The following is a 23269-nucleotide window of genomic DNA, read 5'->3' as shown; positions in this document are numbered from 1 at the left end:
CAAATCTTTTAGCGGAACGGCGTTCCAAACCGTTGCGGCCCACTTTCACCTCTGCTTATAGGTTCACCGATGAGCTTTGGACTGTAGAACACCAGATTAACCAGTCACACGTTGATCAACAATCATTCCCACTCACTCCTAGAGTAAGGAAATTTAGACTGCATGCTTTTCATCATGTCAAATGATAAAAATGAACAAAGACAAGTATTCAAATTCAACTCTTTTATTGGCTCGAGTTGAAGGTGCAGTTTTGCCTTTTTAATGTATCGTACGGTAACAGCTCCATACAGTTGTCCATTAAAAAAAAAAAAAAAACAGGTTTAATATTTTGTCTCCAGTGCTTTACAACCCACCAGAAGACTGACACATCTTCCCAGTAATGCTGAATGGCCCTTTTTGTTCCTACACTTTGTCCAATGTGTAATAACTACTTTATAGTTAGTGGTAAGGAGAGGAAAACCACAAAAGAGGCCGCCATAACAGATATTTAAGGTCTGGCCCAGAAAGTGCGAAGACATGCATTTCCATCCCCGAGTGCATTCTGGGAGAAAGTGGGGTTACTGCTTGGAGTGCCCAAACATGATCATTGTAAAGATGACACACACTGGGACCCTTGAGTCATCATACACATCTAAAGGGAACGACCGTGGAGGCCTGAAAATGACTTGATTGCTAACTCCCATACACACAGTACATCTAGAGTAATGTACATCCCATTGACTAGTCTACCAATTGTATTTCACAGAAAACGATGCAATGAAATACAGGGGAAAAATGCATTGGAAACAGCACTTTGGAGCTACATGTACATTACATACAACAAATGCAATTGCATTTGGAATAAATAAATAAATAATATATACAGAACACGTAAATCTTCAACGTTTGTGTGTTATGCACACTCCATTGTCAAAGATGTGTGTGTTTGTGTGTGTGAGTAGTTTAGTGTAGTTGTCTGAGAGGTAGAAATAAACTCTGCCACGGAGAGAACTTGGAGGGGGAAAAAAGTGAACTAAGTAAGGGCACTTAAATAATATAGGAAATACCAGAAATCCATGCGCATATGAGCAATGTCCCCCAAAAATGCTCCATTTTATAATTACAGACTAATTTTCAAATGAGTGTGTTGCCATAAATTGGATTTACATTCACCCTGTTCACGGAGAAATTACAGCTGAATAAGTAAATAGGTTAAATTTACAGTAGCCTGCAGTAAAAAAAAAACAACAAAAAAAACAATAACTAACAAACTGTTGATAAATTAGTTACATGGTAAACTGAAGGAAAATTATAAGGATCTTAAGAAAAAGCAAGTATGTGTTAATATCCACATTAAAAAAACAAGTTCTTTACTTAATAGTGGATTCATTCAAATGTCTCCCCACCACCTTCCCAAAAAAAAACGAGAAAATCCTGCAATAGCATTGAAGGAATATTAAAAAAATAACAAGCAGTGCGCTATCTCACTGGAGCTAAAAAACAATGGGAAAATTCAGACGCCTCACTTTCATTACAATCACATCAAAACATACTCTTGATATTTTTGCAGCAAAAATACAAAAAGAATGATACAATTTAAAACCACAATCATTTACAGTAGTATCGGGCAATAACAACAAACTGTACATTGAAATCGCAACTCTACAAACTAATATGAGAACTTTCATTTGCCTAGAAAACCTCCCATCTCAAACACTGTAAGGTGCATTGATGAAAGGTTACGCTTGAATCAATGTGTGTGTGTGCATGCATGGGTGTGTTATCTGCAACACGCCAGAGCACCGAGAGAGGTGTGGCTATCCAGACTGCTGTCTGTTTCCGAGGTCACCGTGGGATCGCTGCTAGGGTCAGTGGGCTCCGTGGACATGGATGACACATCATTGGCTGAGGAGGAGGAGGAAGATGAGGATGAGGCAGAAGGTTGAGGGGGGCTATCGATCACTGCTGCACCTGTGCTGCGAAAAACACGTCAACGCATAGGTTTCATCGAAGGACACAAAATGCGGTCAGACTGAGGGGTCTGAGGTAAACATGTTAAGTAGAAGTACATTTGTGAATGGCGAACAAAGAAAAGGCGAAGGGAGATTTACTATGATTCCAAAAAGATTAGACTCCAATACAGTGGTATGAAAAAGTATCTGTACCGTTTGGAATTTCCTACATTTCTGCATAAACTCACCATCAAATGTGATCTGATCTTTGTCAAAACCACACAGATGAAAATACAGTGTGTGCTTTAATTAAAACCACTCAAACATTTGTAAGTTTTCATATTTAATGATAGGTTAACAATGACAGAAGGGAGAAAAATAAGTGAACCCTCTGCCTAAGGAGACTTAAAATGTTTGGTAAAAATTGGTTTCAATTGCTCTTTAAGTCAGGTGTGTGCCAAATCACTGATGAGTGGTTTAAAGCTGCCCTGCCCACTATAAAACACACACCTGATAAGAAATGTCTTCATGAGAAGCATTGTCTTATGTGGATCATAGCTTATGTGCATCATGGCTCGGTCAAAATAGCTGTCTGAAGACCTGCGATCAAGGATTGCTGATTTGTATAAAGCTGGAAAAGGATACAAAACCATCTCTAAAGGTCTGGATGTTCATCAATTGACAGTCAGAGAAGTTGTCTACAAATGGAGAGAGTTTGGCACAGTTGCTTCTCTCCCATGGAGTGGCCGTCCACCAAAGATGAAGCCAAGACTTCAGGGCAGAATATTCAGAGAAGTAAAAAAGAACTCCAGAGTGTCTGCTAAAGACTTACAGAAATCACTGGCACAAATTAACTATATGTAAAACTATGACCAAGAATGGTGTTCATGGGAGGACTCCAGTCACTCCACAGAGGAAGTCACTGCTTTCTAAAAAAATACAAAACAAAACAAAAAAAACATTGTTGCTCGTTTAATGTTCGCAAAAAGGCACGTGGACAGTCCACAGAAGTTTTGGCAAAATATTTTGTGGACTGATGAAACCCAAGTTGAATTGTTTGGAGTAACACACAACGTCTTGTAAGGACGAAAAATGTAACAGCTCACCAACGTCAACACCTCATCCCCACCGTGAAGCATGGTGGAGGGAGAATCATGATTTGGGGATGTTTTGCTGCTTCAGGGCCTGGACAACTTGAAATCCATAATGGAAGAATAAATCCAAAAGTTTATCAGGATGTTTTGTAGGAAAACCTGAGGCCATCTTTCAGACAGTTTAAGCTAAAAAGAGGATGAATGCTGCAAGAAGACAAGGATCCAAAACACAGAAGTAGATCAACTTCAGAATGGTTTCAGAAGAACAAAATACATGTTCAGAAGTGGCCAAGTCAAAGTCCAGACTCGAACCCCATTGAGATGCCGTGGCATGACCTAAAGACAGCGATTCATTACAGACATCCCAGGACTCTGACTGAACTACAGCAGTTTTGTCGAGAAGAGTGGGCCAAGACTACGATGTGCCAGACTGATCTGCAGCTACATTAAGCGTCTGGTTGAAATTATTGCTGCCAAAGGGGAGGGGGGGGGGGGGGCACAAAATATTAAATGTGATGTTTCACTGACTTGTTTTTCCCCCCTTCTGTCATTGATTGCATAGTATCCTTATTAAAATATGAAAACCTATAAATGTTTGGGTGGTTTTGGGTGGTTTTAGTTAAAGTAGACACTTTTTTTCATCTTTTTTTTTTTTTTTGACAAAGATCAGATCACATTTATGGTGATTTTATGCAGAAATGTGAGACATTCCAAAAGGTACAGATACTTTTTCATACCACTGTATATGGTCTTTTCTGTTACAAACAAAAGAATGTTAATAAAGTTAATACTTTGTTGTAAGATGTTCTATATTACTTATTTTTCTTTGATATCAAAAAGGACAATTTTATGCAGAGGTGTACTTATAATAATTTTATAGACAAATGATTCTATTCACAGTGGCGTCAGAGAGTTGAGGGGGCGCGCAATGTTTACGTCTTCCTGGGGCGTCGTAACAGAAAATAATTGAGAAGCACTGACCTAAAGTTATGAAGATGACTCACCTAGAGGTGATGGCTGTCCGCGGATTACTCCATTTTTGGACCACTCCTCCCAGTCACTCACTTCCTTATAGATCAGCCCTACATATAGACAAGAAGAGAGGAAACACTGATTAGTACTTGATACAATCTGGACCACTGCCTCTCTTTCCGTGCACTCCCGTTGTGTTTTGCATTCTGCACGCTCCAAACAGAATCATGTTTCTAATTTGGACGGGGCGTGTGGTGGCGTGACCCTTCTAAAATGAGTGCTGGGTCATTATCACCTGGTAGAGTTTAGGATGAGCTCAGCTTGGATGCTCAAAAGAAAAGCAATAACGCCACCTCACTAGTCCCTCACAGAAGACATGGACAATCTTAAAATGATTTCATGTCTGTTTATGACAGACTTTAATGAACAGACTACAGTGGCACAATTATTTGGAGTTTTGTAACAATAAAAGCCTCAAAAGTAGGGCTGCCACGGTTAATCGATAACTATTTTGATCACTGTTTAAACAAAACATACCTGAATCCTCTTCTATGAGCCTTCTAACAGTAAATACTATAGTGCTGCAACGACTATTCAAATAACTCGAGTATTCGATTAGAAAAAAATATTCAAATTAAATTTTGTTGCTTGGAGTATTGGTTTAATTAAAGTGGCGTTGTTATGGTTTATTTTGAAAGTGTTTACATTTAGTTTTATTGATTTGGGTAGATACACTGCCCTCTGGTCTGCCTCATTTCACATGGCTGAATCCAACTGCTCCCTGTTAAGACCAACGTAAGCTAAGTTTTTGTTGGGGCTAATGTTTTTTAATGCATTCGTAATTTAGTTTATAGGTATATTCAGTCATTTTTTTGTAGGAATATGAGTCTGAACCCCTTGTTAAAAGCATTGTAAAAAAAAAGTTAGCATTTTATAGCATTTAAGCTAGCGGACTTTTGCTATGTAAGTTAGCCAATTGTTCTTTTGCTGTACAAAGATCCTCATTTATTTATTTATTTTGTTATAACGTTTGAGGCTCATCCCAGGTATTTTAATTTTTCATTTTGTTTGAATAAAATCTGTAAAATTTTCAATCAAACAATAAACTAGTAGCTCGCCATTGTTGACGTCGTCGAGCAGTGACGTCACATGAGCTCCCTGCCGTTCTTCCACAGTGTCTTTAACTACGTAAGGTAGTGATTGAAATACACCACAAGGTGTCAATGGCGAGTTTTAAATCCATTAGAGATCTAGCCAACGAGTGCGTTTTGTCCCTCGACTGCCGTAGTTTCCGGGTTCTTTGTACCTTACGTTCATTTGAGTGTTGGCTTCACAGCGTACGAGACCTCTGATAGTTTGTATATTGTGATTAAATATTTCCATCCAGTGTATTTGTTGAGCTAAATGAAATGTTTGAAGAGAGTTTGATCAAAGTCTGAGTAAGTTTTATGTGTATTTTGCATAACTATTTTGAGTGGGAATGCCAGTTCACTTTGCATTGTTGTTTAACCGTGTGAGAATCATTAATACAGATTGAAGCGCTTTTCTTTTTGTTAACATTTTTTTTTGAGAGATAGGAATATTATTTTTGTTGTGCTTTCACTAAATGATACATATGTTTGTTGTGAAGGAGTTGCCAAAGCTTATGCCAATAAACGGCGCAGTCCAATGAGCGCCTGTGTCCACTCGCCTTTCTCTGCCTCTTAGCTCTCAATGTGCAAAAAAAACGGTGTCATTGTAATCTTTTTTGAGGAAATGCATGAACAAGTCATTCCGCGCATGCGTTAAATGCGTCAAATATTTTAACGTGATTAATTTAAAAAATTAACTACCGCCCGTTAACGCGATAAATTTGACAGCACTACTTCCTATATATTGTAAGGATATAATAGACCCTACCCTTATTAACTGTTTTAATTATGTTTATATTTACATTGATCCTTTTTCACTTGCTGAACATGCCAGTCCATTTTTTCCCTCAAACGCACGTTTGATTGGCTGATGACTTGCCCCTTCCATACAATATGCCGCCTCCTCCGCCCCCTTCAAAGACAGATATTAGAAGTTTTTTTCCGCCAACAGCAGCCACTCTAAGTAAGGTAAAAATATGTCATCAATGTGTGTGTGTGTGTGTGTGGGGTGGGGTGGGGGGGGTACTAATTTTGCTACTGACAGTCCGACCTGCAGAGTTAGCATAACATTCATCTGTGTGAATTTCTCAAACTCGAGGAGGAGGAAGCTGCTTTGAAAGAAATATGCTCCTGTATGTTTTCTACTGTTAAACATTAATTAAACTGTAAGAAATGTAGTAAACCAATGTTTACCCCCTTCTCCCCAGTTTTCATTTCTATTTTATGTATGTGGTCTTAAAGCAGCCCAAAGGAGCTTTCATTTTTTGTTGAGTTTGGCTGTGCATGTGGACAAAAGCAGTAGTGCCTTACATGAAGAAAGGCTCCATTTTTATTTATTTTTGTTATTCCTTAAGACGTTTTTTGTGATAATTTATTTAGTAAATTTTGAGTGGTCTTAAGGCAAATTTATTTATTTATTTATTTATTTTTGCATTCCTGGATAGTTAAGAGATGATTAACAAGTTTGTATTTCTTGTTTATGTTAATATGATTCGTGAGAGGGTGGAATCAGTTCACTTGGACCAATTAAAAGAATTGTCTCATATGAATATAAAAGAGGAACACAAAAAAAAAACAATTTCTTCTGACAAAAATAATAATATCAATAAATAAAATACTGGGTTAGAATTGGTTTCAAGGGAGATTACCAATTTAGAAACTTCGTTTGTGAAGCTTATGTGTTGAAGTCAAGCAAGTCATCCAATGAGGCAAGTTGTTTAATCTCAAAATATTTTTTACTGTTAGAAGTACGGATGTCCCGATCTGATCACGTGCTCGGAAATCACTTTTCATAGGACTGGAATCGGGTGAAAAGGATCAGGTTTTTAATTTTAATAAAATATATTTTTTTCTGCTTTAAGTTCGTACAGCTTATCACCTCCCAACTCCTCGCTAAGCAGTGCCACCAACCTTTTTTTTTTTTTTTTTTATTCTCGGTCACCAGCTGGTGTTTGGTACTTCATGTTCACAATGATTGATGGGTTTGTAGCTTTGATCTCGCGAGAGAAGGCTCGGTAGCTCTTATGATTGAAGCAGAAGGACCCATGCTGGGCTAACAGGTCATCAACAGGCCGAAACACCCTATGACTCATTGGAACACTACTGATCATGTGTCCCAAATTTTTTCTTTCCCATCATGGAGACACAGCTCCCAAGCCGCTCTCGACATCAACGCTAACCTCACGTAAATACCATCTATGACAGAATAACTCCACGTCCAGTGTTTTTGATTGTACACACACCAGTCTGTGGCAACTCATTCAATTCAAGTGAAAGGCTGTTCTCGGCAGCGTGAGCGTCAAAGCGTGAGTGAATTTGAGTGAACTCAATGAAGCATTTAATAAAGATAAGCTTTTTTTAAAAAAAAAAAGTACATTCTGAAGGACAGTGGTTAGCACGTCCACTTCACAGTTCTGTGTGCCTACATTTTGTGTTGGTGGCGCACCTGAAGAAAAAAGTTAGGTGCAGCCAATGCAAAAGTAAGTGTTGAGCCTTGGCTATAGACATACACTCACTGGCCACTTTATTAGGTACACCATGCTAGTAATGAGTTGGACCCCCTTTTGCCTTCAGAACGGCCTCAATTCTTCGTGGCATAGATTCAAGAAGGTGCTGGAAGCATTCCTCAGAGAGTTTGGTCCATATTGACATGATGGCATCACACAGTTGGTGCAGATTTGTCTGCTGCACATCCATGATGCGAATCTCCCTTTCCACCACATCCCAAAGATGCTCTATTGGATTGAGATCTGGTGACTGTGGAGGCCATTTGAGTACAGTGAACTCATTGTCATGTTCAAGAAACCAGTCTGAGATGATTCCAGCTTTATAACATGGTGTATTATCCTGCTGAAAGTAGCCATCACATCAGAAGTTGGGTACATTGTGGTTATAAACGGATGGACATGGTCAGCAACAATACTTAGGTTGGCTGTGGCGTTCCATTGATGCTCAATTGGTACCAAGGGGCCCAAAGAGTGCTAAGAAAATATTCCCCACACCATTACACCACCACCAACAGCCTGAACCGTTCATATAAGGCAGGATGGATCCATGCTTTCATGTTGTTGACGCCAAATTCTGACCCTACCATCCAAATGTCGCAGCAGAAATTGAGACTCATCAGACCAGGCAACGTTTTTCCAATCTTCTATTGTCCAATTTCGATGAGCTTGTGCAAATTGTAGACTCAGTTTCCTGTTCTTAGCTGAAAGGAGTGGCACCCGGCATGGTCTTCTGCTGCTGTAGCCCACCTGCCTCAAAGTTCGCGTACTGTGCGTTTAGAGATGCTCTTATGCCTACCTTGGTTGTAACGGGTGGTTATTTGAGTCACTGTTGCCTTTCTTTCAGCTCGAACCAGTCTGGCCATTCTCCTCTGACATCAACAACGCATTTCCGACCACAGAACTGCCGCTCATTGGATATTTTTTCTTTTTCGGACCATTCTCTGTAAACCGTAGAGATGGTTGTGCGTGAAAATCCCAGTAGATCAGCAGTTTCTGAAATACTCAGACCAGCCCTTCTGGCACCAACAACCATGCCACGTTCAAAGTCACTCAAATCACCTTTCTTCCCCATACTGATGCTCGGTTTGAACTGCAGGAGATTGTCTTAAACCATGTCTACATGCCTAAATGCACTGAGTTGCTACCATGTGATTGGCTGATTAGAAATTAAGTGTTAACGAGCAGTTGGACAGGTGTACCTAATAAAGTGGCCGGTGAGTGTATATGGCAGTGTTAATTTTTGCCAATATCATTCAGGCCTAATTTATATTTTTTCTTTTTTTTTATGGGCTAAAAAGAAACAAAATAATCCAGAAATACAATTGCATTGCCAAAAGATACAAAAATATATACGTTTTATACTCTGAAACACTCCCAGAAACGGCGGAAGAGGAAGTACTGGGGTCAGGGCTACATTTCCCACCAATATGAACCTAATTCATTGATAGGCTAAATGATTAATGGAAAATAAATCTGTATGGATTTAGTACTAACTTTCACACTGCAAATGTTTAACGTCTTAATCTGATTTATTTATTTATTTATTTATTTATTTTTAAATCTTGTCGAATAATTTTCTCTGTCTTGTTTAGAGTGTTAAAGGCTAGTTAACAGATCAATGCGTCAGGTTATTCCACTGACTTTAAGTAAATATTATATGTTCTTATTAAGCCCATACATCTAAAAGTTGGTCTTTTTTCACCTAAATCTAGAAAAAAATGCTTTCAAATGTTTTTATACATTCATTTTGCTTAACATAAGTATTTTAAGCTTATTTTCAGCTAGCTATTTTCTTATTTCATAATATCTGCGTAAAATTTACTTGAAGCACTGGCAGATAATTTCACTTATTTCTAGTAGATTTACACTGAAAACAAGGGATTTAAATTTTTTTTTTTTTCAGTTTTATGACGGTGGGTTTTTGTAATGCATATGTATTGGTTCAGGTGATACACCATTCTATTCAAACCTTTGTTTTCAAAAACGACTAAAGACACATTTTGAAAACATCCAGAATAAACGTCTGTTAATAACAAGGTCACCACCTGACACCTTGCTTACCATCAGTTCACATTGGATAAGGCGCTACTGGAACAGAAAAGTTAACTGTTGACAGAGGAGGCGTTAACAAGGTGCAAAAACGAATAGGCGTTTTTTTTCCCTTTACAAAAATGGCAAAATTTTCTAAAATTCAATTCCGGGTTGGAAATGAAGATAATTATGACAGTTTATAATAGTGCCCAGCGAGGAAAAGTTAGCAGCAGATTTAGACCGTGGAGAACTTCAAATAGCCATTCATTGTAGCCATATTTATTGTTTGCTGTTGCTGTTATGCTGCCGCCGTGCAGAGTGCTGTTGGATATTTGTGTGGATATTTGAGTGCTGTGAAAAATGGGTGTTAAACCTTAAACGGACAGTGGGAAGAGGTTTAAAAATTTTGTCGCACCTTTCCACTCGTCCACAGTGTGCTCCCTCTCATCAAGCTGTTTGTCAAGAACCTTGGGCGGTGGCTGAGGAAGAGAAACTGGCTGAATAATAATTTTATTCAAAAGAAAAGATCAATGTGTGTGTTCTGTAAAGATACATACCGCCTCCACTTCAGCTGGGTCGTACCAAACGTTGATGTAGGGGTGCTGTAGGGCCTCATCTACAGATATGCGCTTGGAGGCATCGATCACTAACATCTTAGATAAGAGGTCTCTCGCTTGGCTCGCTGAGTGGAAGAAACAAATTGATACCTTGTTTCACTATTGATCACATGAAGGTGCAAATTTTGCTTTGATAAATGATTGGTGTTGCGCCGATAACCTTTCAGTTTGTTGTGATCGGAATCAGCAGGGAAGAGAACATCGGGGAAAAGTTTCTCGAAGGTGTATCCAGCGTAGCGTGGCCTATTTTCCACGTACGTTCTAACAGACTGGTTCAGTTTCATGAGGAAGTCCTGAGATGGTGTGCCTAACTGCTCGATGACTTTGTTCCACTGGTCAATGTCTGATGTAAGCGCGTTAAGGGAGAGGCGCAAAACAAACTCATTGTGCTTCTGAGCATACCAAATCATTAAAAAAAAAAAAAAACTGGCGGGGTGTTTCAAGGGCGCTTTCACACTAGCACTGTTTGGTCCATTTAAAACGGACTACAGCTCTTTTTCTCAAATAGTCTGCTTTGTTTTGTAAATGTGAACACGCATCCGAACTCTAGTTCGGACCAAACAAACGAACTGTGGTCCGCTCAAAAATCGTGGGTCTCGGTCCGCTTTAAAAACACCCTGCTTCACTTGTGAACGCAACCAGAGCAGGGTGCGCTTTTGCTACTTTATGTGCAGCGTCACTACAATGACGCTACACACAGGGCATCCTTGAAAGCGTAAGTACAGCGGGCATGCTATTCAAAATCAACAATGGCAAGAGGACAGATAATTAACCTTGGCCAAATGTTGTTGTCCTGCGCTCAGCATTTGCATTTGATACACAGAATCAGGTTCCAATGTGGCGGTTGTGTTTTGCATGCTGATCCTGAACAGACCGTATCAGAATGACAGTGGCCAAGCCAGTCGAGGCGTCCGTTTTGTGACTCTCGCTCTCAAGAAAGCGGTGGCAATTTGACAGTCCAAAAAGTCACAAAAGTGAGAGCGCCTGTATGACCTGGGGTACCACGCGGTTCCATTTTGTGGTTTAATTTTCCCCGATGCATTTTTTATTTACAGTGGTACCTCTAGATACGAAGTTAATTCCTTCCAGAACCTTGTTTGTAAGTCAAAATGGTCATATGTCGAGCAGAATTTTCTCATAAGAATACATTAGAATTCCATTAATTCGTTCCACAGCCTGAAAACCTACACTAAATCCTTAATAAATGCTGCTATTATTGCAAAAATTACACAGAGCAAAACAATTCGCAAAAATCGGAATAATAACATTCGTAATAATGGTAATAATAATATCTGTAATAATATAACGAATCGGGTTCTAATGTGGGGGATGTTTTTTGCGTGGTGTACCTAAACACACTCCGCGGCTGACTTGACAAAGTGAGGGTGGACTTTTTGCTTTCACTTTTTCAGTTGCGGCTGACAGTATGCATGTTGTGTTGCACAAGTTCTGAAATAAATGATTAAAAACCTGATGAAGCTGGCGAGTTTTTGGCGATGTTATCACAATAATAATTGTCACCTTAACTTAGGACCGTTGAGATCGTAGCCATGTAATGTCGAGCCAGTTCACGGACATGAGCACCACGCTCATATTTTTCTATCATTTCCATCTTGATTTCGATGGTAAGCCTCACCTTTTTCTTTTATCGACACCTGCACTAACATTCTTGGAACCCATGTTGATTTCTCTCACAAGAAAATCCGCTATGCGCCCGTCTTGCAGGAAAACAAAGAAACTGGGCGTTGTCATAAATCGTCATATTACGAGCATGTTGTTGGAAGTAGAAACAAGTGGCGAGTCAAATTTTACATCGGATGTCGAAAAGATTGTGTGTCGAAGCGATCGTATGTCGAGGTACCACTGGACTCTAGGTTGCTTGGCATAGAGTCGGGAAGGAGCGACCCCAACACTGGCCAAGAGGCAACTTAATTTATTATACATTACAAGTATATTAAGAGGGAGGGAGGTATTCTATTTCTATATACCTTCTATTTGTCCAATCAATGAGTGCGCCTTTCGTCCAAGTGATGCTACTCGAAAAGTTCGGTTGGCGAAGTGTGAATGCTGAACCTTTTCAACAAGTCATTTGCAAGTGTTGTTATGAGGTAGCTCTCCAACCGGACCCTGGTTGTCTTGATGTAATGTGAAAGCGCCCTAAATGTAGTGGGTTGTTTCTTTGTCTACCCTCAGACTACACTGGATATCAATTACAATATACAGTATGAAATAGTATCTGAACCTTTTGGAATTTCTCACATTTGTGCATAAAATCCCCATCAAATGTGATCTGACCTTTGTCAAAATCACACAGATGAAAATACAGTGTCTGCTTCAACTAAAACCACCCAAACATTTATAGGTTTACATACTTTAATGAGGATAGCATGCAAACAATGACAGAAAGGGGAAAAATAAGTAAGTGAACCCTCTGCCTAAGGAGACTTAAAGATCAACTGAAACTAATTTTTACCAAACATTTTAAGTCAGGTGTGTGCCCAATCACTGATGAGTGGTTTAAAGCTGCCCTGCCCACTATAAAACACACACCTGGTAAGAATTTTCTTGATGAGAAACATTGTCTGATGTGCATTATGGCTCGGTCAAAAGAGCTGTCTGAAGACCTGCGATCAAGGATTGTTGATTCGTATAAAGCTGGGAAAGGATGCAAAACCATCTCTAAAAGTCTGGATGTTCATCACTCGACAGTCAGAGAAGTTGTTTACAAACGGAGAGGGTTTAGCAGTGTTGCTTCTCTCCCAAGGAATGGCCGTCCACCAAATATGACGCCAAGAGTTCAGCGCAGAATACTCAGAGAGGTAAAAATGAACCTTAGAGCAGGGGTCCCCAACCGCCAGCGCATTTGCTACCAGGCCCCACAGAAATAATAATTTATTAACGACTGCATTCTGGCCAAATTAACTTTGGCCTGTGCCCATTAACACACCAATATCCCTGTCTACTCTAGATATAATACTAGGGATACAGGATAGAATGTCATCATAGAAATCCATTGATTGGACTGCTAGCAATACATCTTATTTTGTATATCTATGTGTGCTTGTCCTCGATAATAACGTGTGACGTAGGGCGGGCGCATCACATCTGTTACCGGAAATAATTAGTCCCAACACTAGAATGACAACCTCGAAGAAAATAAAATCCACTCTACTTCCCAATCACTAAAGACCCACGAACTGCAAAGGAGTGGATTCATGACCCGTTTGTGAATAAACAGAGTGATTCGAGCATGTCTGTGCAACCGGAGGATCAGCTTGTAGAGATCGCAAATGACGGCGACCTTAAACATACATTTGAGACAACAACTCTACCAAGGTTCTGGATTAAAGTCATCCCGGAATATCCAGACATCGCTAGGAGAGCACTGAAAACCGTGCTACAATTTCTAACATCGTATCTTTGTGAAGCGGGCTTCTCTCACTCTCCCATCACACCTAGATGGGACCATCTCGTCTCAACGAAACAAGCTCAGGCCCACCACTGATTCAGCGGGTGAGTTCTATTTTCCCTGCAATTAACACGACGGGGCTATAAACAAATGTTATTTTATATTTGCTGTATTTTTAAGCCACACATTGCCGGTGGTCCAACAAATTTTTCATGCGCGTAATGTTAAAAATCCGCGATTAGTCCTGATCGATATGCCAGACTAATCTGCAGCTACAGGAAGTGTCTGGTTGAAGTTATTGCTGCCAAAGGGTGGGGGGCATAAAATATTAAATGTGATGGTTCACTTACTTACCCCCCCCCCTTCTGTCATTGTTTGCATACTATCCTCATTAAAATATGAAAACCTATAAATGTTGGGGTGGTTTTAATTAAAGCAGACACTGTTTTTTCATCTGTGTGATTCTGACAAAGATCAGATCACATTTGATGGTGATTTTATGCACAAATGTGAGAAATTCCAAAAGGTTTAGATACTTTTTCATGCCACTGTAACTACCTTTAGTGTAATACTGTTTAATATTAAAATATGACAATGTAATTTCACAAGTGACAGTCAGATTTAAAATGTAGATGTTGATGGCAAGGGTTGGAGAATTTCTTAAGGCAAGCCACTGGGAATGCTGTCGGTTCTGGTCACACTGAATGAAGCAATGACGAATTGGAGCACAAATGATGGGGGAAGGATACGATCAGTGCCAGGGAACAACACACTTCCCCTGATCATCTCGGCCACTATGCAGCCGACTGACCACACGTCCACTGAGGATGGACGTTCAGATGATTCAGAGGTGGACATGCAAACAAAGGAATCAAAGAGAATAAAAATAATAAAACAAGATGAGACGAATGAAGATAATGACCTCGATGCTTTGTGCAGAAATGAAAGCCATGCAGTACGTGCAAGATGCATTAGACAACAGTAAGTAATACTGTGCAAAAAAAAAGTGGAGGAGGGGTCACAACACAAGGGGAAAAACAATAAAATGATAAATGTCTTGATTCGAGATGTTCAATTTTAGTTAGTTTTTACAGCGTGAGTAATGATTCCAATAATGGTAAATGAATTAAATACTTGACAAAGACTGACAGGAATATTGGACTGAAGAGATAAATTGGAAGCCACAAGGATACAATCCCGTCCTGGGAAAAGGATTTTATGGCGAACCATTTCAGCCAGTATGCAGCCAACAGACCAAATGTCCACTAGTGGTTAACATAATCAGTAAGAGAGTAGAGAGGAACACACGACAACAAGTTAGACCAAATCTTGTTAGTGAGCTCACGGCAAACTGTCAAAGAAAAGAACAGCTTCCTTTATAAAGGTCAGTCTACAAGATACCATGCTATGCAATTCACTTTTAATGCCAGGAAAACTGTCAGTGGCCGGGGCGAGAAGACATACCATTGGCTTGATAGCCCATGCCCAAGATGACTTCTGGCGCTCTGTAATATCGCGTCACCACGTAAGGCGTCATGAGGAGACCCGTGGCAGCTGTTCGAGCCAAGCCAAAGTCCAAAATCTTCAGAGTACAGTCTGACTTCACCACAATGTTGCTAGGCTTGAGATCCTAACCAGAAGGAATGAAACAGTCAATACCATGTGACTTTGCAAAATAAACCAAAGAGTCATTCTAATAATAGGTTGCGTTGCAGGGGCGCTGGAATTCACTCACAGCAGGGGGTGCTAAGGATCTTTTTAGTTTTTCCCCCATGAAAAATCAGCCGTTTCAGTCCAAATTTCTCAATTTACATAACGGCAGTACACACGCATGCTGGATAGTTTACCTACTACTACTAGGCTACTATAAAGACAGCGTTCTATTTCACCAACAGTGTGTGTTTGGAGTTTTTGTATTGAAAATAAAAGGGCCCGTGTATTATAACGCAAATCCTCGCAGCTAGCTGGCACAACATCTATAAAGAATTCAGGGATTTAAGCATTTATTCACAAGAATTTTCAACCAAAAAAGCTCTTTGTGGAGATAAGACCGTGCCAAAGTGGCTTAAAGACTAGCAGCACATTCGACATATTTACATAAAATAAATTGCCTGGTTCTTTGCTCTTTTAACAAAGAATGGAGACTGTTTTACGTCCATATCTATACAGAATTCAGGGATTTAAGCATTTATTCACAAGAATTTTCAACGTAAAAAGATTTGTTTTTCCACTTGCTCAGCTTTGACGGAGATAACATTGTGATAGAGTGGGGCAAATAAGTATTTAGTCAACCACTAATTGTGAAAGTTCTCCCACTTGAAAATATTAGAGAGGCCTGTAATTGTCAACATGGGTAAACCTCAACCATGATAGACAGAATGTGGAAAAAAAACAGAAAATCACATTGTATGATTTTTAAATAATTTATTTGCAAATCATGGTGGAAAATAAGTATTTAGTCAATACCAAAAGTTCATCTCAATACTTTTTTATGTACCCTTTGTTGGCAATAATGGAGGCCAAACGTTTTCTGTAACTCTTCGCAAGCATTTCACACACTGTTGCTGGTATTTTGGCCCATTCCTCCATGCAGATCTCCTCTAGAGCAGTGATGTTTTGGGGCTGTCATTAGGCAACACGGACTTTCAACTCCCTCTGCAGATTTGCTATTGGGTTGAGACCTGGAGACTGGCTAGGCCACTCCAGGACCTTGAAATGCTTCTTACGAAGCCACTCCTTTGTTGCCCTGGCTGTGTGTGTGGGATCATTGTCATGCTGAAAGACCCAGCCACGTCTCATCTTCAATGCCCTTGCTGATGGAAGATTTTCCCTCAAAATCTCTCGATACATGGCCACATTCATTCTTTCCTTTACACAGATCAGTCGTCCTGGTCACTTTGCAGAAAACCAGCCCCAAAGCATGATGTTTCCACCCCCATGCTTCACAGTGGGTATGGTGAAATTCCGTATTCTTTTTCCTCCAAACAAGACAACCTGTGATTCTACCAAAAATTTATATTTTGGTTTCATCTGACCATAACACATTCTTCCAGTCCTCTTCTGGATCATCCAAATGCTCTCTAGCGAACCGCAGACGGGCCTGGACGTGTACTTTCTTCAGCAGGGGGACACGTCTGGGAGTGCAGGATTTGAGTCCCTGGCGGTGCATTGTGTTACTGATAGTAGCCTTTGTTACTGTGGTCCCACCTCTCTGTAGGTCATTCACGAGGTCCCCCGTGTGGTTCTGGGATTTTTGCTCACTGTTCTTGTTATCATTTTGATGCCACGGGGTGAGATCTTGCATGGAGCCCCAGATCGAGGGAGATTATCAGTGGTCTTGTATGTCTTCCATTTTCTAATAATTGCTCCCACAGTTGATTTCTTTACACCAAGCGTTTTACCTATTGCAGATTCAGTCTTCCCAGCCACCAGGCTGGTCTACAATTTTGTCTCTGGTGTCCTTCGACAGCTCTTTGGTCTTGGCCATAGTGGAGTTTGGAGTGTGACTGACTGGGTTGTGGACAGGTGTCCTTTCTAGCGATAAAGTTAGAGTTAAAACAGGTGCCATTAATACAGGTAACGAGTGGAGCCTCGTTAGACCTCGTTAGAAGAAGCTAGACCTATTTGACAGCCAGAAATCTTGCTTGTTTGTTGGTGACCAAATACTTATTTTGTACTCTAATTTGGAAATGCATTCTTTAAAAATATCAAACAATGTGATTTTGTGTTTTTTTTTCCACATTCTGTCTATCATGGTTGAGGTTTACCCATGTTGACAATTACAGGCCTCTCTAATATTTTTAAGTAGGAGAACGTGCACAATTGGTGGTTGACTAAATACTTATTTGCCCCACTGTATATCAATATCATTATGAAGTCTATGACCCGAACAGCGTTCCGGACCATTCCAGCCCGCTTTATCCCTGTAACTTGGGCTAAAATACACTTCCAGAAGCTCCCCTCTATAAGGTGCCATCTGACGTCACAGGGGCGCAGCACACAAAATGAACATACCCGTTGAACCCCTGCCCGCCATGCTGCCAACAGGCACCACACAGCAATCTGCCAGTAGTACTCCGTTACAGCAATGAGTAAGTTCGAAGATGGCGCATTTTACTTTTCGAAGTGTTGTGTAAAAGCCCTCATGTGGAAAAGCACACTCAAAAGTTCTGAGTGGCCAACATTTACCCTGTGAATGATGCCGGCGGCGTGGAGGTGTTTAATACCGCACAACATCTGATACAGCAGATAAGACAGCCTCTCATGATCCAACTCCATCTGAATGACCTGGCACAGATTGGCATCCATCAGCTCCATTACCAAGTAACTGTAAATGAATAAAATCCATTAAGGGGGAATCAAAGTGCAAAGCTTTGCTGAAATTTGGGGGAAAAAAGCAAATGAGCCACTTACACATCTTGAAACTCCTCTAAAGATTTTTGGGGTGTGAAAACATTTAATAAGCCGATGATCTGTGGGAGGAAAAGACAAATTACAAATGGGAAATTACATTACCTGTACATAACATTCTCCCCCTCTTGAAGTTAAGACTATCCATTTTGTTATCATATTTATATTAGAAATTATCATTTGTCATTAGAAGAAGATACAGTTGTGGTAAGAAGTTTACGTACAGTTGTAAAGAACATAATGTCATGGCCCTATTGAGTTTTCATTTGTTTCTACATCTCAGATTTTTCTCTGATAGAGTGATTTTGAACAGATACTTGTCACAAGAAAAAAAAAACATTTATGAAGTTTTGTTCTCTTAGGACTTTATTATGGGTTAAGAGAAAAAGTGACCAATGGTCAGCAGGCTCAAAAATATACATACATTTGGTCACATGTCCTCTAGCCAGTTTCATTTCAATTAGGTACTTTTGGTAGCCATCTACAAGCTTCTGGTTGAATCTTTGACCATTGCTCTTAACAGAATTGGTGCAGTTCAGTTAAAATTTGTTGGCTTATGAAGGAATAGTAATTTTTCTCATATTTACTGTTCGATTGTTTGTATTACTCTAACACACTTAATATAATCTTTTAGGGAATAGAATCTTTTCTCCTATTTATTGTTTTACTGTATTCCTCTAACACATCCAATATAAAATAAATAGAATTTATATCATGGTTTAAGAAAAAACAAGCAGAATATATTTGATATTATGAACAGTTGCACTTGGAATGATTAGAACTTGCAGCGCCAAGACAACGTGCAGATAAGGACACCATCTGACCACGGAAGCACAATGCATACGTCATGCAGCCGACTGAGCAAGATTGACGCTGACGACCAGGTGATAGGCAAGACATCTACAAGCCCATGTCTGCAACACCAAATCCCGCAATCAGCTCTTCAGGACAGTCGAGAACAAATTTGTTACGAAACGAAAAGAACTCCAAGTTTGATAGCTCAGCGCCTCTCAGATGGTGAGGCACGCCGAACCACCCACCTCAGTTGCCTCATTAACCATGACCCAGCAACAGTGACACATGAACTTGACTGCCCAAATCTGCAACAGTAGAAGACCCAAACACAACCCTGTTCCTGCCCACGGCCCGCCATGCCTTCAAAAAGACAATGTTTAACTAATCGTTGTCATTTTTCTCGGGAACCTTTAGTTGACTTGTGATATGGTGACCCTGGAACGAGTCTGCCTCCTCGCCTGGGTCTGTTGCTGTTTTGCCTTGCCGTTTGACCGCTGCCGACCTGAATAAATTGTCAACTTGGGTTTCGAAGCCTTTTTCCAGCTTTCAAAATGGAGTCAGTACAATGGGTTAAGACTACGGTGAACGCGCGGAGTTTGTTTTTTTGGGCCGGATTGTCGAGGTTTCCCTGGCCCAGGTCGTTGAAGCTGCGCCTGTGCGGGTCCGGCGGTTCAGCTGGCGTGATTCCGGCAATCTGGCTAAAAGGTCAGATTCCTTCACTTCCTGACATGGCCTTGTTTCTTCAGCATTGTCCAGTTCTTAAGTACACCTCTAGGTGCTACTTGGACAAATCATCAGTAATGAACTGGAGGTCATACGGTGTTTCAGGTCTTTGATCATCAGACACCCTCGCTTTGGCGACCCAGCCGGGGTTGAACAGCCCCTGACTTGTGTCCAAGTGGCCTGCTACTGCTACCTGATCCATTGCTATCATGAGGCTTTTCCCACAGCATAGAGATTGATTTTATGGCTCTTTGAAACAGCTGCCCTTTTTTCCTAGGAGTTTGAGGATTCGAGATCATGACTTCACAGCAAAATCCCGACACACCACCTCAACTGTTTGGCAGCAGGCTTTCCAGCCTTGGCCCCGGCACTTGGTTACCAACTCCGCATATTTGGCCTCCTCCACATGTTCTCAATCGGGCTTAAGTCAGGACTTTGGGAAGACCATTCTAATACCTTAATTGTAGCCTGATTTAGATGTTCCGTTACCACTTTTGATGTGTGTTCAGGGTCATTGTCCAAACTTTCGGGCTGATGATTTTGGGTTATCCTGAAGAATTTGAAGGGAAACCTCCTTCTTCATTATCCGATTTACTTTCTGCAAAGCACCAGTTCCACTGGCAGCAAAACAGCCTTACAGCATGATGCTAGCACCACCGTGCTTGACAGTTGGCATGGTGTTCTTAGGGTTAAAGGTTTACCTTTTTCCCTCCAAACATATTGCTGGGCATTGGTGCTAGGCATGTGCCGGTTGCCGGTTTCAAGGTTTACCGCGATATGAAAATGTCACGGTCTCAAAAACACTAACATTTTCTGTCATACCGTAGTTACGGTATTAGCTTTTTTTGAGGTCCAAAAAATGTAGTGAGAAATCTGTGGCTTGGAGCGGCAATGCTCACCCATTCCCTTCCAGTTGTTGCTCTGTCCTGTGTCTGTCATTGACACTACACCTGAGCTTTCCCCCCCCCGCAAAAATAAACAAAAGTCGCTAGTATGGGAGTACTTCGGCTACCGAAAATAAACGGACGGCAGCGGCTTAGAGGAGGAAGGTCAGCCGACGTGCAGGCAACACCTCCAACATGATTTCACATTTACTTGACCATCATCTGTCACTTTACACAAAATGTAAGGTAAGTAAATGCTGTCATGAACGTTTCCCACTAGCTACAAGAGTTCACTCAAGCTGGTTTAGTTGTCTAGCGATGGTAAAACAAATACTTTAACGTAAGCTTGTTAACGAGGCAGACAATGTGGCTAGTTAGCATGCCAAGACGGCTAACTAGTTTCCTCTCTACCATTAGCATACTTTTGTAAATTCTTCTGCCACTGTAAATATCTGCCAATATGTTGTGAAAATTTTTAAAAAATCTTGTTCAATGGAATTTTTTTCTAACCCATACATCTCAAAATAACAAATTTTAAAGCTATAACTGCTATATGGGTATACCGTGAAACTGCAGTATTTTTGCTTAAGGTTATCATACTGTCAAAATCTCATACCAGCACATGCCTAATTGTGGCAAAAATATGATTAAGACTAAGTATTTTCGTCCAAAAGACTAAGATGAAAATTAAAAACTGCTGCCAAAAAGAACACTGGTATCCTGAAAATTCTTTCGTAACAAGAGGCAATATTTTCCCGTTCAGGCATGTCTTAACCTGGAAATTCTGTATGTAGAGACATTCCTAAGAAGAGGGCCCACTATATATACAAAACAGGCAAGCCTGAAGCTTCTAAAGGGTCTTTCCGGGGTCCTACCGTCAGTCAGCGGCGGCCACAGTTGCCCACACAGATGCCAGATTAAAATCCTTTTTTTATCGTCTTAATATCTTTGTTAATTGGCCGAATGACGATGTTGGAAAAAAGTCCATATATTGGCCGGCCGATATACACAAACAGCTATTTTTTTGCTTTAGTTACACCCCAAACATATAATAATGTTTTCCTGTTACAAAATAAGATAAACAACAAGACAAATACAGCTTTTGATCGTAAAGTACCGTATTTTTCGGACAATAAGTCGCGGTATTTTTCATATTTTGGCTGGGGGTGCGACTTATACTCAGGAGTGACTTATCTGTGAAATTATTAACACATTATGATATCATTTCACATGTTATTTTAGTTTTTTGGAGTGACACTGATGGTTTGGTAAACTTGTTAGCATGTTCTTTGTGCTATAGTTATCTGAATAACTCTTAATAGCTATGGCCACGTTCGCGTTCTGCCTTTGGCAATGTGTGTTCAATTGTATTATTGACTTTTTTATATTGAAATGCATGGTTTTAGTTTGTGGAGCTTTCACGCCCACTTGGAGGCGCACTCGCACTTGTTTATGTGAAGAAGAGCGCTCCCACGCCAGAAGAAGATGGACAGCTACATAGCTCTGAGTGAGTGGGCGAGTTAGCAAGAGAGAAACACGGCTGCGAACCTACGTTCATTGTTTATGCTTTTAAAATATCTCTACAGAGGCAACGCCTGTGTGTATCATCTTTTCTGTTGTTTTTGTGTGCTTTCCACCCGCGATCGGACACTTAAGAGCCAGTTGTGTGGTTGTTTGAACAATGTGCTAATGCTAGCGAACGCATGCTAACCGTTTATGTCATTGCAGTAATAGCACCTAATTATCATTTATTTACGAACCTGTATGGTATTGAGGACCAAATTGATTCAGTAAATTATACGAACGTCCAGCATCGTCATTTGGGAGTTTGCTGTATAGTCAGGACCGAGCTGTAGCGTCCTGGTGAGGACAGTATATTCGCTTTTCGTTGTTCATGCACTGTGCACTGTACACTGCACATTTATTCAGCATGTTGTTCTCTATTGTATTTTTATATTAAATTGCCTTTCAGGATGACATATCTGTTCTATGTGTTGGATTTTATAAATTTCCCCCAAAAATGCGACTTATACTCTGGTGCGACTTATATTTGTTTTTTTTCCTCTTCGTTGGGCATTTTATGGCTGGTGCGACTTATACTCAGGTGCGACTTGTAGTCCGAAAAATACGGTAACAATTTATTTACATATAATTAAACTATTGAACTGTTGAAATATTTGCGTACATAACAACGAGGAAGGCTCTCGGCTGCTCCCGTGGCTAATCTGATCAGAGTCCGGATCAAGATCGGTCTCACTTTTTTCATCGTCTTCATCGTTGGTTTCAACCTCGGCTAAGGAGTAACACAACATGAGCTCCGCAGAACACGTGTGGAACCTGATGCTGTTGTGGACGTCACCGTCTGTCTCATCAAGATAGATTTTTTTGAATCCTTCTTTGACAATGGTTTCGTTTTCTTTTTAAAACACTCCTCCAGTGTCGTTTGCCTTTTTTTCCTGATCGTTCTCCATTTTTCTCAAATTCTCACGCTTCACAAGATCCCTCCAACTTCCATTTCCTGACTATTTTTCTTCACTTCCTTCTAAGCCCGAGATGAGTTCTTACCAAATGCGTTACTGACCTCCAGTGGGCAGTTTTATTGCTTTAAAATGGCTTTTGAGCTTTATATTTTAGATAGATCGGAACCTATAGATGCCTCTTGTCAAAAAAAAAAAAAAAAAAAAAAACGCAAAAGACTTAATAAATACGTTTTTGGGACTCTGAAGCGATTAGAAATAGAACGTATTAATACGTTTTTGGGAGCAA

At 40.3% G+C, this 23269-nt stretch overlaps 1 protein-coding gene across 4 annotated transcripts in view; it reads right to left on the bottom strand.

Annotated features, from left to right (window-relative positions):
- Positions 1–224: 224 nt before the first annotated feature.
- mapk8a (mitogen-activated protein kinase 8a) overlaps positions 225–23269 on the bottom strand; it is a 48865-nt gene continuing 25820 nt past the window's right edge. For 2 of the 4 annotated variants that reach the window (XM_057847966.1, XM_057847968.1), the window contains 9 exons: positions 18105–18163; positions 17880–18018; positions 15156–15321; positions 14885–14956; positions 10443–10625; positions 10223–10347; positions 10081–10144; positions 4030–4107; positions 225–1950 (listed from right to left, as the gene is read on the bottom strand). In XM_057847966.1, coding sequence (XP_057703949.1) covers positions 1760–1950; positions 4030–4107; positions 10081–10144; positions 10223–10347; positions 10443–10625; positions 14885–14956; positions 15156–15321; positions 17880–18018; positions 18105–18163 — 1077 coding nt within the window. In that variant the 3' untranslated portion in view covers positions 225–1759. Of the gene's footprint in view, positions 1956–4029; positions 4108–10080; positions 10145–10222; positions 10348–10442; positions 10626–14440; positions 14513–14884; positions 14957–15155; positions 15322–17879; positions 18019–18104; positions 18164–23269 lie in introns of all 4 variants that reach the window. The other 2 variants (XM_057847967.1, XM_057847969.1) reach the window with 2 other exon arrangements.

Source organism: Corythoichthys intestinalis, chromosome 10 (genome assembly GCF_030265065.1).
Source record: "Corythoichthys intestinalis isolate RoL2023-P3 chromosome 10, ASM3026506v1, whole genome shotgun sequence".
Classification (NCBI taxonomy): Eukaryota; Metazoa; Chordata; class Actinopteri; order Syngnathiformes; family Syngnathidae; genus Corythoichthys; species Corythoichthys intestinalis.
The sequence above is the reverse complement of the archived record's forward strand: the minus strand, read 5'-3'. Positions and strand labels throughout refer to the sequence as shown.